Source organism: Corapipo altera, unplaced genomic scaffold (assembly GCF_003945725.1).
Source record: "Corapipo altera isolate COAL_440 unplaced genomic scaffold, ASM394572v1 48b, whole genome shotgun sequence".
In the NCBI taxonomy this organism is placed as follows: Eukaryota; Metazoa; Chordata; class Aves; order Passeriformes; family Pipridae; genus Corapipo; species Corapipo altera.
The window spans coordinates 12,434,855-12,451,593 of record NW_020884884.1 but is presented as its reverse complement, the minus strand read 5'-3'; the positions used below and the strand labels follow the sequence as shown (position 1 = coordinate 12,451,593).

The following is a 16,739-nucleotide window of genomic DNA, read 5'->3' as shown; positions in this document are numbered from 1 at the left end:
CAATCTCATGCTACATTCAAAGGGATATCTGTAGGAAGAAGTTATGAGAGCTACAGTCATTTCACAGCTCAGATGGATATCTCTGCCTAATGAATATAAACTCCACCAGTTAAAACAGAACTGAGCTATATGGAAGAGTATGCAAGTTGATGATAGGAGGTTCTCTCCTTTATATTTGGTAGATGAGTGAGACCTTAATATATCTTTAGTTTCCTTTCTAAATAATATGGTGCAAGTGAAAGGGCTCTTCACATGTACTTAAGTACACTTGACATAGTCGAAATTGAAAAATTTTTGCTATGAAAACATAATGACCAGAATAGGTGCAAACATTTCCTGAAAGCAATACTTTATCTTTCCATGTTTAATAGAAGTACAGTTTCGCAGTTAGACCACAGGAGCTCAGCTAACTTTTAAAGTAATTAATACTCCCTGGTGAGGATATTATTAAACTTTATATTATATAGTGCCTTTTATCCATATAAATCCCAAAGCAATTTAACGACTATTCAAAGTAGTATGTACAACTAGTGATTTCTTTATCACACACTGAAATGAAAGCATCTCTGCTGAAATGACAATGCCATTTAGTGCTAATAATATCAGGTTTTTTGGAGTGGAAATAAATTAATAATTGACACCAATGAGGAACAAGAAACTGGGCACTATGAGATAACCAAAAAATTTAGCCCTTACATTTGGCAGAGCCGCCAAGAAAAGAATCAGTTTTTTGGGTTTGATCTCTGCCTATTTCTCTCTGGAAAAATATGAAACAAAAAATTCCCATTTGGATTTTTACATTATTAATTGTTTGTGCACAGATGTCTCCCATCTTACCATTTCCACAACTTGTCAAAACTAGAGGAAAGGACCAGTTCTACACTGACTAATAAAGTAATCCTACAAAAATTAGATTAGCTTCCTTTTTTCCCTTCTCATGAGCTATATAGTTATGTGTGGGAAAGAAGTATTCAGTTATAAATGTTCCCTTAGGTTCTGACATTTAATGAATGAATGAATGAATGTAGCCTGTAAAATACTTCTAATGTTATGATCACTTTCTTTTTAGCACAATCAGTGATGAAGGAAAAATGCAGCCTTCAAATCACAAGTTAGACTGCACTAGCACAGGTGATGCAGAAATTAAATTGTCATTCTTATTTTCAAAATAATCAACTCTTCAAAGAAGGGTTATTTAAGGGATAAAGCATCAGACTGCAATTTTAGAGGCTACAGATTTCATATGTGATCCAAGACAGTTGTCTGAGTTTTTCCACAGCCAAACTTGTCATCGTTAAAAAAGATGAATCAAGCATTTATTTTACTTTCTTTTCTATTTAGCTTTATTAATCTTGTGTATTTTTTTAAGTTTACTTAAGAGGGTTCTAGTCTTGAGAGGTCAAAAAGTATTATCATCATTAAGATTTAAAAATATGAATTTCTGAAGAAGTTATGTTTTAGGTCATAAGTCCTCTTTCTTAGATGTCTACATTAATCTACCATTTTTGGAAACACTGTTCTCTCATTCTGATAAGTTATCATATAAAGTACCACAGTCACCTTAAGCGCAAAATGCCATATAATAATGGGGATAAATTCTGTAATGCTAAGACGAAGCAGCAATCAGTAAGTTCACTGAACTGTACTGTAACATACCTGCTGCAACCATAAAGGAAAAATTTATGACATAAGTACATAAAAAAACCTTCTACAATGAAATCAACCTCAGTTGGAGTTTTTAGAATCACACTAGCATTCAGACTAAGCAAAGCAAATATTGTTGCAATATGTGGTAGTTGTTCCAAGCAAGTATTCTCAGCATTTTTTCTTTTAAGTATTTTTTATTAAAGATCAATGAAACAATAACTTTATAGTGTTTATATAACAAAAAACTCTTGCAAAAGCAGCAAAACTGATGTTGGCACAGCATTTGCTTACCCAACCTATTTAGATTAGTGAATTCTCTACTATTCGGGTGCTGCACAATCTGATGTCTATTCTTATTGTTTTCTAGCAAGTACTAGCATGTTCCAAATAAAACTAACAAGTTGTAGATTTAAAAACAAGCTAAAGAACATTTTCCTCATACGATTCACTTAAGACATGGAACCTTGTGTCACATGAGATTTCATGATAAAAATCTGGCAGGGTCAAAAAAGGCATCTGGGCAAATTCATGCAACCAAAAAGTACAGCAAAAGTCATTAGTTGACAGTAGTCTGAAACACATACTAATGAAGACTAGGGGATTTTTTTTTTAAAGTATCATTATTGACTTGGTTTATCTTTTACTCATCTCTATATATTTTGCTATTGGCTATTACTTCATCTTGACATTTAATGACTTACCATGTTTATTAGTCTTGATATTTGTTCATAACTTTCAGTGTTTGGGATATATATTCTCTTTCCAAACATGAAACAAAATTGCCCTTTACAATTGCTGATTTATGATCTTTTCACCCAGCAGCGTATCATTCTTTAAATATTTGGTCTCATTTTCATACAGAGGGCCTCTAGACTGATTAGAGATTTTCTGAAGATCTTTCTCTATACAACAAATTCTATTTTTCTGTTGACCCTGAGATTAGCTCAGCTGGTTAGAGCACAGTGCTAATAATGGCACAGATTGTGGGTTTGATTCCTTTATGGGCCATTCAGTGTTTGATTCCCTTATGGGCCATTCAGTTAAGAGTTGGACTTGATGATCCTTGTGGGTCCCTTCCAACTCTGAATATTCTGAGATTACTCACTATCATGATAGGTTTGAAAGCTTCTGAAATCAATGTTAACTTTTTGTCTCCCCTACTACACTATTTCAAGTTCCTCTCTACAATTTTTCCATTTCAATATCATGAAGCAGTTCCTTGACTCAATACTCATATTTATTAACAGCCCTTAAATTGATTATTTCTTGCCTCTCAAAATGTAACTGTTGAAATAGCTCTTCTTGAGAAAGAAAAACAAGTATTTGTTTTGACAATTTATATTTTGTAATCAACTGCTTCTTCCCCTGTGCTCAGGTGTATGTGATCAGCCAGGAAGAACACAGAACTACTTAACTACTTAATATGCATTAAGTGTCTTCCTTGTCAATGATTTATGATATATCTTTTTGGTGATACAGATACAGAGGAACAAAACTCACAAAGTTCTAAAATAGAATTAACTGTATTGTAGTAAAGACACATTGTGAGTGGTCACTTTTTACAATACACTTTTTATATTTACATTCCTCATCCAAGCACAAAAATAAGGCAAAAAAAACCCCTACAGATTTTGGATATAGAAACACTTCATTTAATTTTTCAGAATCAGTAAAAACACGCTTGTCTTTGCATATTTGCATATATTTATTCTGAATTTGCTTTGCACTACCAATTGGGTTTTTTGAGTGTTTTTCTGGTTTTTTTTCTTTCCTTTTGATTTGGTTGCTGTTGTTGTTATTTGTTGGGGGTTTTTTTGGCTGGATTTTTGTTGAGATTTTTGGTCTGGTTTTACACATAACACAACATGTTTATGCAATAAGAAGAAAAAAAAGAAGGGACTGATAACTTATGGTAAGCACTTCAAAGGCAATTTAGTACGTAATCATAGAATCATGAATGATTGGGGTTGGAAGGAACCTTAAAGATCACCTAGTTCCAACTCCCCCTGCCATGGGCAGGGACACCTTCCACTAGACCAGCTTGCTCAGGGCCTCAGCCAAGTTCGTGTCGAACACTTCCAGGGAAAAACTGTGGGAATTGTAGTTGACAATGTTGTGTAAGGGTATGTTTTCCAATCTTTAAATGTATATGTACGATGATACATGCCACATTCAAAAGTCAGGCTATACTTTAGGAGAACTTTTGTATTCTACTTATTTGAATTTTGGTAAGTTACGTCATCAACAACCACCAATCAGATTCACTATGGGAAAACAGAAAGCTCTTCGCAAAGTGAAAGCTGTCATCAGAAAGAAGCTTATTTACTTTCACTGTGGAAATACACTCAGAAAGAATATACTAATTTATCTCCGAGGACTTCCAAAATATACATCTTATGTGGAGAGGTTTATGACCATTTTAACTCTCATGGCGTTAAGGAGGATTTGGAGCAGCAATTCTCACCTCAGCAATCATTCTGTTGGTGTCTCCCAAGAACAGTAGGTTTAAGGCTTCCTCTTCATTGGTTGCTTGCTGAAGAGACAAGTTTTTCAGATGAATGTTTTGATCAGAGTCTTCCATTATTGTCACTTTTCTATGTGGAAAATGAAAAACAACCACCAAATGAAAACTACAGTTTTAAAGCAATATTTGTTCCATGCTTTCATTTTGACTGCATGTACCTAAAAGGTGAAATCTAAATCAATCATGATGAAAGAACTAAAGATGTGAAAAATAAATTATACCCATTAAAGGAAGTGTTGATTTTTTTTAATCTGTCACCTTCTTTTTATTCCTTTATTACAAACTTTCACACAGAAAAGGAATATATGAAATCTATTAGTATTAGAGAAAGCTTTAGGATTTTTATTTTAATGAGATATAGTAAACTCTCAAGAGCAAGAGGTTAGATGAATCATCACAAACAAATAATAAGTGGGGGTTTGTTTTCTATTACCAAGCACAGATGATACACAAAACATACCATAATCTTAATGTACAAATAGGTATGGAATATTTCAGAATCAACACATCTGTAGTCAACATGTTTCTAATAACTTTGCATTTGTAAAGACTATTTCTCCTTTCATTCTTCTTAAATGGTAGTAACTACAACTGTAAATTATCCCTTTCTTAAATTAAAAGCAAGAAAACAGAATGATTTTATTTATTTCCACTGACGTCAGAAACACTCTTAGCTGTACTTCTATAAGCCGTAAAGTTTACAGAAAGGAAGTCAGATGCAAGTAGCAAGGATATAGCAAAAGCTCCAAGAGAGCTGTTAAATATTACTGAAAACCCTTCTCATTTATTCAAATAGTCCTTTAACATAAGAATTTTTTTCTTTTGAAATGGTTACTTAGAGTTAAACTTTATTGGCATTACTGAGTAGCCATTAGTATCTCCTCATTTGGAACATTTTTTAGTATCCAACATGGAAGCCAAGTAGTTGCCTCATTGGCTTTGGAAAACTCCCAGAGGGAAGAATCTGTTAAAATGGAAGTACACTAAATTTGAGGATAAATAACCCATGCTTCAGGGTGAATTACATGTTCTGAGACAATTTAAAACAAGTAAGTTAGAACTTTTTTAGGAGTTAGAGGGTTTTTTTCTAAAAAAACCTATTTTTTTCTGTGTAAGTATAGATAATACTTTATATGTATACATGTACACCTATATGTATACATATATGTATATACATATTTTTCACGTTCTTCAGAGTTAACCACAAGAGGGAGTATGGGGCTTGAGTTTCTATCAGTAGATAATTCTTGCATGTTAATTACTTCAAGTTGCTTCAAAACCAGAAAGATATGGTTTTGTTCTGGTTTGTCTTTTTTTTTTTTTCCCCAAAACTCACAGAATCAAAACAAGCATCTAAGCAGCATTCCATAGCATTGCACTTAGATATTGGGGAAGTAGTTCATAGGCTGATGGTCAAAACATCTGAACAGATATACAGAAAAAATTTTAGCAATTGCAATACACTCACTATTTTCAAGAATAAACACATGTAAAAGTACACACAATGCTTCTTTAGCATTCATAACAATTGCTTTTCCATGCATGATAGCCTTATATTTGTGTGGTAGTGTAAGACATTACTAATACAGTCGGAAAACTCAATTTCCCCATTCAAAGCATAAACCCCAAAGCATAATTCTGCTCTTGCTTAATAAATTTTTGAAAATGTCAAGTTGTATTCTGTTTGCAATTCCACCTGTGCATGCATGACACAGTAAAGCCCAGAGTGGTTCTGATTGCAGTATGATCCTCTGATTAATTTTAATATTTGAAATTGCATGGTAAGCATCATTTATCTATTTTTACAATTTAGGAAAACAATACTGTTTTATTATGCACATTTGGCATAGTATTTAAACTTTTAAGGATCTTTTGAGTCTACACTTTGATCAACGATCATTCCAGCTCAGAATATTCTGTGATTCTGTGAAATAATTTCCAGAGAAGTAAGATGTTAATTTGGATGTAAAGCTCTGGAAGATTAATATATCAGAAAGGAGACAGTGCAGACCTCACAAAACAGTGAGAGCCTCCTATACAGTGGCCTTGCAATTATTAGGAAGATTTCCAAATGGAAGCCTACATTTGCACATCTAGAGAGGCATCTATCAAAACTTCCTCAGAATGGTATGTTCCAAAACGACAACAAAATTATTTTTTACAATGTTATAAAGTTACTATATAGCGTGATAATAATTTCTAGAGTACATTCCCTATATTAGTAAAATCTTTACATTTCATGGCTCTAACTTGGGTGGAAAAATTCTGTGAAGTTATCCATAATGACTGAAAGAAGGCAGAGACAAGGTTTTGTATTCTTTATAAACAAAGAGTCTTTTCCATTTGGCTTAAGGGATGGAATTAGTAACTGCCTAGGAAGCCTGTAGGATGGGATCAGGCTTTCTTATTAGCTCCAGCCCTTTCCTGCATCAGCTGAGCTGCCATTAATGCAGGAGAGCCTTGCACACTGAACGCTTTAATTTATGAAATTCTTGTTACTGGCAAACAATGAACTTAAAGCTTCCTTTGATTAATTAACACCGTCTCATATGTTATATAAATAATAAAAAACAGTTAAAATATTTTGGAAAAAATTACGATTTTAAAAATCAAGTTTCATATTATTATTTTCAACTCTAGGGCTTAGTACTGAAGAAATCTAGACCAATATTAAAAACTTTATAAACAATTAAAAATTAATCATAATGATACAAATAAATAATATATGAGGATACACACCTTCTATGATAATACATGAGGAGATTATAGTGATACTACTTCAATGTGAGGAGGAGAGTATACAGCCAATAACAAATTTAGGAAAAAGATAAAAGAGAAAAGCAGCAAGCATGCATCTTGGAGTCTGTTTAGAAGAACAGAATAAATTAATGGATAAGTATAGTTAATTACTTGTAAAATTGCAAGGAGCTTTAGGTTTTAAGACAGAATGATCAAGATAATAATTTTATAGATCACCCCAAAAAAATGATCTTTTAGAAGTACAACTCCCTGAATACCACAACAGAGGACAAAGTCAACACTGATTCAAGAGGCAAGGCTACAAAGTTATTCAGCTACCAACACAACTTTCAATAGAACACAGATATGATTTTCCATTGAAGTATAGACCTAGACCATAATCTCCTTCACATGTGAGACATGGTAGAATTATGAGATGAGTAATTTGTGCAGACTGTTTGCTTGACACGTCATATTGTGATAGGAAGTCTTTCCCACTGTCTCCAATGGATTCTGTTGTGAGACAACAAAAACACACTTTGGTTGTCCTGCATGTAACTGACATGACTGGGAGACTTACACATTTAGGAGTGAGTGATTCACACAACAGTGACCCTGAGCAGGCACAGCCTGTGATGTGCTGCACACACAGAGGGGCATTCGGGCCTGTGTCACACTGCACAGATCCCTTGGCTGCACAATAAAAACACTAAGCTCTCATAAGAATACCTTTCAGAATGGAACTGTTTTCTTGTAAGCAAATTTTATAATAGCTCAGAAGGCCAAAAGGGAGAGCTTCTCTCCATGGACTGGAACTGTACTGCTCTGTGCAGTGCACCGTGGAGAAATCCATTCAGGGCCTGTCCAATGCTACACAAATGCAGGGCACCCAGCACCTGATGGGATGTAATTTACTTGCAACCTATATTCCTCTTCTTATTCTGTCTAATTAAAGCAGTTACATTAGAGTAAGCCATTTGTTGTCAGGGCTTTCTTACTGAGATCTGGAAAGAGCTGTGCACTGTCTCTCCCCCTGACACCACCATGCTGAACAAGGAGTCCAAACTGAAACAATGAGATTGGTGGTTTGCGTAACAAAAAAACATATAAAATATGTTAGAATTTGCAGACAACTGCAATAATCTTATTTACCAAAACAAAAAAAAAAAAGTTTGTTAAATAGGCTTTGACATTTGCAAGCAAAGTTGCCTTGAATTAATTTATTCACCAAACGCTTTTAGAAAAGTCGCCTTAGAAGAAGTTCACTGATTTCCTACTGATTTTCAGAAAACAAATCAACATAAAATCTGGATGTGAATAAACAAAATATAATGTATGCTGAAGTTATTGTATACATTTAAAGTATAGTTTGAACTGTAACGAAAAAAAATCATAATCTTCGAAGACATGATTCAGAACAGTTTTAAGCTGTCTCCTCATTAACAAACAGAAAAGCTTAACCTTACAAAAATATATTTCCTATATATGTTGAAAATTATTCCTTTAGCCTTTTTTATTTTTATCCTTCTTTGTTAATAGCATAGGAATTATTATACTAGTTGTTTTAGTTTTCCATTTCAGTAGTTTGGTATCTCTTAAAGTCCTTGGAGAGTAGCAGAGAATAGAAGAGTACAAACCTATTTGAGGTAGTTAACCAATATCCAGTTGCAGATTTTTTTTTACAGTGAAAATATTTCATATTGATCTCATGAAACATAACAATTCTAATATATGTTACTAATATATATTGATACACCCATCATTGTTGATGTTTGAAGTTAATTAGCTCTTAGCTTCAAGTGTGGTTTTCTTTTTTAAAGTCTGACAGCATCACACCTAAACTTCCACATCTCCCTCTCAAAGAGGACTTTATAGAAAAAGCGGGGAATCACTTATGCTGGCTTGAAGTTCAGATTGCATTTTCCCTTGGCTATACAGAATCATAGAATCAACCATGTTGGAAAAGACCTCTGAGATCATCAAGTCCAGCCCTTGATCCAACACCATTGTGGTTACTAGACCATGGCACTAAGTGCCACAAATCACTCCTGATTAATGGTTGTCTAAGCTCCCTGAGAAGTAGTTCCTCAACTACTGCAGTTTAAAGGCTAGCATTCTAAGGCAAACCAGCATTAATTTTAGTTTGCCTTCACATGCAAGAGGCTGTAGGACAGGTAAAGAGGTAACTTATTAGTTGTCTATGACTTAAGTCATTCTTGACTAATGGTTCTATAACCTCCTTCTTTACTTTTTTGTAATTATTCAGTGCCAAGAAAATTCTTCTTAATAAATAATAAGAACTGGTTAGGAAGAGTACTGGTAGGTTGTAACTAAAGTGAAATTTGTTAGATTCAGTAACATTGAGTTATATAAATTACAAATACACTACAACAGAGAATCTGTTGGAGATGAAAGCTTTTACACAAATTCAGAGCTTCAGAAAAATATTCCTAATTTGAACAGTCCTGCAAAACTTTTTTGAAAACATGAGGTGGCAGTAAGTATGTAAATAGTCTTCTACCAGCTGTATTTTATAGCAACAATTTTATACTTTTTACATGTTTGAAAACAATCATAATCTCCTTGCATAAACACAGAACTCTCTACAGCTACAAACAGAATTAGATTGTCAATATTAAATTCAATTTTTGCATTCTAACAAGTAAGATTCTTCAAATGTTTTTTGCATCTGCATAGACTGGGTTTCAGCTACAGTGTCACAAAATTAAAACACTGTCAGTTTTGTATGAGCAAAACAAGTTAACATTGTAAACTAAGACACTTTGGATGAAGCATTAAGGTATATCAAAGGATATCTTCTATGGGCTACATGTAATATCATTACATCAAGAAAACTGTTTTCCCTCCATTAAAAGTTTAATGTGCAGATATATAAACTACATTTATGCATTTTTCAGGAATTTATTTCCAGAAAACCAGGGATTTTTTTGGTGAGAGTTTCTTCCCTTCTCACCTGGCAGACTCTAATGAAATGATTAAACAATGTTAAAGATGAAAATCTCATAGTCTACAGAAAATACTAATTATGTCTACACACAAAACCTTGACTTCAGGAGCTGAGATTCCAAATCTAGTCATGCAATGGACAATTTTTAAAAAGTTTAGTTTTCATTTTGCCTTAAACATCAAATACAATTTTATGTCTCATGTTTCAAGTATTAGCAACAAGCCTGTAGTGTGCTTTTCATAACTTCTATTACCTGAGTGCAATCTGTGTTTATTCTTTTCATTGAACTGGTAATATTAACCCATTAACATAGAGTTTGCTAGACAGAAGTACATATTTTTTATTCAAATTCCACCCCCTTCTTTTGCAGGAAAATGGATTAAAAAATATTCTTCCAAAACAATCTGCATACTTTATGAGGTTAACTAATATTTTTGCTTACTCTTCTAGAATGACACATTTCTTAAATACTCTTCTTGTCCATCTTAAATACTTGGGAAAGTATCAGGACTGACTGCTAATATTTACCCATGCACATTGGGTAAATACCCTGCCTTTGGCTTTGTATGGTGCCTAAAGCCTAGATGATCTGCTGTGGAGTTCAACAGAAAATTATGCCCAATGTGACCCTTTTACAGTACAACAAACATTAGTTCCTTTTAATAGTCTCATTAAATATATGCTTTCAAACAAACTTGAGAAAGTTAGGTTATTTAGTATTTTGCTACAAGGTCTTAAGCACATAAAATTCTCAGAAATATTAAATACATATTAGGTAATAAACACCTGATAAATTTTAAAATATGTGATTACTACTTACATGTAACTTCTACTTTGTCATGTGAAAATTATTCGAGTAATTAAAATAATTAATCATGCAACTACCCATTCCTGCAATTCACAATCCCTTTCCAGCTCAGAATGACACTATACTTTTTTAAATTTTGAATTCTCAAACTACAATATTAAAAAAATAAACAAAAAATATTGTATGAATTAAATACTCTTACACATGTGGTGGTGCATACCCTGTTCCCTGCCCCTGACTGTATTATGAGTTAATATGACTGCTGAAGGTATAGTTTTAGTGTACAGAACACATCTAATTGACAAATGACCTACTGGAAATAATAATGTCCACATACAATAAAACCTTAAAGCACTTGTTAAGATTACTCTGCACAGAAAAATGTACTATCTCACTAAAACCCATCCTGCAATAGTATACACTATGTAAATTTACAGATAATTATGATTATCCCAGTGTGCTTTTTCCTTAATTTATAACTAAATTATCAACATTTACTTTTTTAAATAGCCTAATACATAACAAGGAGTTACTCTTAAGCTTAATTGAATCACCATACATAAACCAATTTGGAGACTCTAAAATTCATAACTATGGGTAGATAGTCAGTACTTAGTTTCAAAATATGAGATATTTTCCAGGCTAAATATCTGTTTCAAAGTTTCAATTAAATTAATCAAATTAAGTTTATTTCAATTGAATAAATTCAGTTTCATAAAATGTCAAATGAAATTACTTCAAATATTTCAAATAACTTAATAAATCATATTAATAATGTAATTAACTTGAATAACTTAATAGCATTAACTTTAATAAGCTGAGTAAAGTGTAACAGGTTTTTTTTACATAAACCTTGAAAAAATCTGCACTGTAAAAATGGGCACAAAAATTAAATTACTACCCAAATTAGCCTCTGATGTAAATTTTTTGTCTGCATAGCACACAAAGCAGACAATAACTTAAATTAAAATTCTAAACTTTGCCATGAAAGACACTGGTAAATATACACAGTCTTTATAGCACCAATGTGTCATAAGGTGCTAAAATTTACTTCCATTTTACAGGGGAAAAAAGCAAAACAATGAGACCAATTGTCTCATACTCTGCATTTGTCTGCTGCCTTCCTAATCTCTAGACTAGTTCATTTTATAAAGATCAATCTTGAAAACTTTTTCTAAGTATGTCCTAGATACCCCGTATTGTGTAGAAAACTAAAGCTCTATTCTAACACAATAAAATATTGTGTTGGAAGAGTTTTTTAATAAATAAAATTCTTTTAATAGTATGTAAATAACATAATTACACATTTCAACATAAAATTCTATTGATTTTCAGTTATTTCCTCCTTGTAAGTTTTCAGTTCATTTCCTGCTCTTATATCAGCAATTATTTAATTGCTATTTACATGTTTCTGTTACCATTATGTTGAGAGATAAAGCTTATGGTGCCCAGTATTATTTCAAAGCATTTGCAAATCCAGTCAACAACTCACTTATTCATACACATTTACTGTTTGCTTAGTTATTTAAAGAATAGCAAAGACTATAAACTATTATTTCAGACTTGGAAACTAGGACTTGGATTTCCTACAAATTCGAAATTTTTAATTTCAGCAGGCTGGAGTGTTCATGACCTACAAACCTTTATTTAATACCCTTCTCCAAGTATTAGTAAGTGCTGGTGTTTGATCAATGAAAACTATTATAATAATCATCCATTCTGAAGTAAACGTCCTGTTCTTTGGAATTCCTTGTGGCCTATTTTCTAGCCGTTACTTACTTTATTTCCTCAAAGCATATTCTAGAAAAATATATAATTATACTTTAAGGAAAAGGCCCAAGTAGAAGCAGGGAGCTTTTCTCACTACTATTGCAAGGAAATAATGCTTGTTACATATATCTCTGCCCCACATAGTCATGTATACCATACAGAGACAGGCCGTCACAAGAAAAACAAGCACCTTCTCTTGTTTTCAGTGGCTGCAAGAGATCTCCTTTGCAAAGTACACTTTTAATATTTTATCTTCAGTTACTCCCATCTAGTCTCCCCAACCTCTATACATACAAAATGACAGAAAATTAAAGCAGTGTTGATAAAATTGAGAAAACAAAGTATATTGATTAAATTAACACTGAGATCAGTAACACAGCTGCAAAAAAGTCCCCAAACAATGCTACAGGGTATACGAAAATGGTTCCTGTTGGTTTTGATGATTCTCTTAAGTAGTCCTATTACTTACGGCAAATCTTCCAATCTGGAGGCCTCATGCCTTGGGTCCAGCAGATCATAACCACATTCATTGTAGATTTCTAAGTAGGAAACATGAGTTGTATACACTTTACTGCTGTCCTGGATAAGAAAAAGAAAAAAAAAATAGAAAAAAAGGAAGTGCTATAAAGAGAAGTCAAGAGTTAAATTAGATAACAAATTTATTGCTACTGCTTTTATGTTAATTTCTCACTCTGTCTCTTTTGCTTTTCCTGGGTATGGTGTACATTATCAATTTGTTATACTTTCATATTTTCTGTTACCATATGTATAAAGGCTTAAGAAAAAAAAAACCAACAAAAAAACCCAATAAAACCCCCCAACTAAAACAGACACATACACACACACACATAAAACATATTAAAACAAAAATCTCCCCCAAAAATCCACCATGCCCATGAGTCTAGTCTGGGATTTTTAACAGATTCCTTATACTTAGAAAAGTCTGTGTACATTTAGAACATGAGAGCCCGCTTACAGAACAATGCAATATGACATTTTTCACATCTACACCAAGAAAAGAATGCTATTACAAAAAGGTAAACCCTCATATTATGGATAGAAAAACTATGCTTTAAAAAAAACCAACAAGCAAGGAACAGCAAAAATAAGATTTACTCCATTTGGAAACATCAGAGACATACTGCTTTTCACTCTCTTTATTATAACATTTAAACAGTGTATATGATGTCGCTGTTCTCTGCAATCACAATTTTTTTGGTATATTACATTGCCAAAATGTAATTTAACACAACTGGGTTTTGCAGATAGAACTTTCTCCTGCCCCAAACCTCAAAATAGTGGGCTATGATTTCCAAAATAAAATAAAAAAACCCAAAAACCAGTCACTTCTTCTCACCAGATGAAGCCACTGTGAAAGTACTCATATCACAGTAGAAGTTTAATAATCCAATCCACTACTGTTGTTTTGTAAAATACTTCAAGATATAACTTTTCATTTTCATTGAATAGTTATTTCCTGTGGGTTTTTATTTTATTGATAATGACAGTTCACTATTTCAAGGGATATGATGTAAAAAGATACACTACAGATGGATGGAAAAAATTAAGTAAGAAACTGTTCAAACAGGAAACTGTGGAAATAGGAGAATTTCTAAATTAAAAGGAGATGTTATTAAAAACAAAGGGCTTGATTTGCTTCTCATTTAGGGTAAAAAGCTTTGTTTCCTTGGTTTCAAATTGCACTGTCTTTGTGCAACTCAGAGCTTCACAAGTCTTGTATTTTATGTCCCTGATTTCACTGTCTCCTGTTTCATACTACTTAGGGTTAGAAGGCAGATGTCTTGTCTACTATGTCAGCACCTTCCAAAGCACAGTTGTAGATATAAAGAAACAGGTGAAAGATATGAAAAGAAAAGCAAGTGGAAAGATAAAACACCCAGAAGAGATTCTTTACGATGCACCAAGAAAGAAACACAATGATTTGGAGGCAGGAAAACAGAAATATCCCTATAAGCATAATCAGGTATAGCTTCTGATTCAAACCCCAGTTTGAAGAGGGAAAATTTTTTATTTCTGTAGGAACTATGTGCTGAGAAGATGACAAATAAACTAGTTAGTTTTCATCCTATTTTGTTTTTATGACATAATTAGCATTAGAAAAGAATGTTGGTGTGTTGACACTGTTCACTGCCGGCAATTGCACAATCAACTTGTTCACTTTTCACCACAAAAGTCCTCCATGGTGTCATGTGAATGCAGCAGAAGGTCTAAGGCAACATGATCACGTGGGGGTTTATTTAATTTCCACTCCCACAATAGCAAGCTTTTGTGCACCTGCAATATTATGTGTACTTTTATGTGCCAAAGTCATACTTCCAAAGAGCCAAAGTAATTACTTACTGAAATTAACCCTTACTGAGACAGGGTATGTTAACATGACTGAGACATATACCCTTATGAATATGAACTGGTACCCTGTATTACATGAATGAGAGAGTATAAAAGTACAATGTAATGATTGATGTTGATGCCAAATAATATTTAAATTGGTTTAATTAAATAGCTTTGTTAAAATGTGAAGATTAATCTTTAATGAATCATAGGCCTGGTGGAGTAAATGAAGAGACAAAACATAAATTACACAAAACTCCTCTCTTCACTTTTGCCTCCTATAGTTATAAAAACACCAGAATGATTGACTGTGTTCACTCATGTAAGTATTTCAGACGCTAAAGGAAAATGAAATTTCTTGCAAATGTAATAAACATAATGAACAATCAGTGTGCTTACTCTGGCACATCCTTTCACTTATTCACTCATTTCACTGCCTAGAATATCAAAATGAAATGCAATGCATACAATACAAAACCAGAGTGGAGCAGATATAAATGTTAAGAGAATGATAACTAATTATGCAATCTGAACGTATGCTGCAGCAATCAAAAATAGCATGGCTCTTAAATCTACAAAAAACCCCCTCCATTGATGGACATTATTTTCAGTCTATTGCAATAAGCCAGGTAACCAAAACCATTACAATTGTATTCTTGCATACAGTATTGTGTCAAGTTAGATATTTTCTTCAGCATTAATTTTAGGGCTTCCTCTAAACAGAAACAACCTCTTGCAATAGTTAAGTATCTGTAAACTGGCCATTAAAAATAAACAGAAAACATGTTCCATACCTTCTGCAGTTGATCAAAAATATAAGATAGAGTCCTGGGAATAATGCCTCGATCACTGTACCGTTCTGCTCCTCCTGTGATGGTAAAAGTTTTGCCACTGCCTGTCTGACCATATGCAAAGATAGTACCATTATATCCAGCCAAAACACTATACAATCAAAAAAAGAGAAGATAATTATTGAGTCAGAACGTATTTTTCACAGTCAACTTTGTACAGAACCAAAATACAATTCACAGTAACTCTTAATTATGTAGCAGCTGCCTTCGGTAATAAAGAATACACTTCAAGATATGTATTCTAGAATCTATAGAATTTAAATTCTCTAGATCTGAAGGACTTTCTGAGGCCTTGACTTACCCCATTATTCAATATCATCATTAGTTGATCACACATTACTATTTACACTACCTTTTCACAGTGTTTTCTTTGGTTGATTTTTTTGCAAAGATTATATTTAGTCTCTTTAAAGTCTGCAGAGGTCAGGAATACACAACAGCTCAAGAATCTAGAAATATTTCACATGTGACTTCATTCAATGCAAACAGAGAAAACTATATTGTGGTTAGAAACTCATGTAAGGATACAGTTATACAAGGGGTCATTTTTATTCTGAGAATACTACTAAACTATCAGACTGCTCTTGGATGAGAGTGTGCAGGAGAACCTGTGCTTAAATCACTGTAGTAAAGTCTTCATTTACTGTGAAAACACACAAAACCTCACTGGTAATAGCAAAGTTTTCTGTTACAACTGTGATTGTACAAGAAGCTTCTGTGGAACAGCCATAACAGCTATGCAATGACAGCGTGAAATGCCATTCAGACTCATCATGTTTTTCCACACCTCTTACTTCTATTTGCAGAAGTGCCTAATAAAAGTCTTGTTCAAATATCTTTCTGTAATTCACCGCACTTTCACCATTGACTTCCATCTGATTTCCACCAAAACAGTAGACAAGCTTAATAAACTTAAATTTTGGATTTGATTTACTGTGCTTAAGGACCTACTACTTCTGTTAAACAAAATGAAGTTACAATTTTTCTTGTGCATTTTGTTTATTGAAAAAGTGATAAATAAGCTAAGATTTTAATAAATAGAAAGAGGGCAAACAACCCTTGCCTAAGAGGAAAAGTAAC

The 16,739-nt window shown here is 33.1% G+C and overlaps 1 protein-coding gene across 9 annotated transcripts in view; it reads right to left on the bottom strand.

The window, feature by feature from the left end:
• The window catches only part of KIF6 (kinesin family member 6), a 167,679-nt gene that overhangs the window by 138,390 nt on the left and 12,550 nt on the right, over positions 1-16,739 (bottom strand). For all 9 annotated transcript variants that reach the window (XR_003527361.1, XR_003527362.1, XR_003527363.1 and 6 more), the window contains exons 4-6: positions 15,603-15,750; positions 12,926-13,035; positions 4,112-4,241 (exon numbers count right to left, since the gene is read on the bottom strand). Coding sequence is in view for 6 of the 9 variants with exons in the window: in XM_027641239.1 (XP_027497040.1) it covers positions 4,112-4,241; positions 12,926-13,035; positions 15,603-15,750 (388 nt within the window). In the remaining 3 variants the exon portion in view is untranslated. The remainder of the gene's footprint in view (positions 1-4,111; positions 4,242-12,925; positions 13,036-15,602; positions 15,751-16,739) is intronic.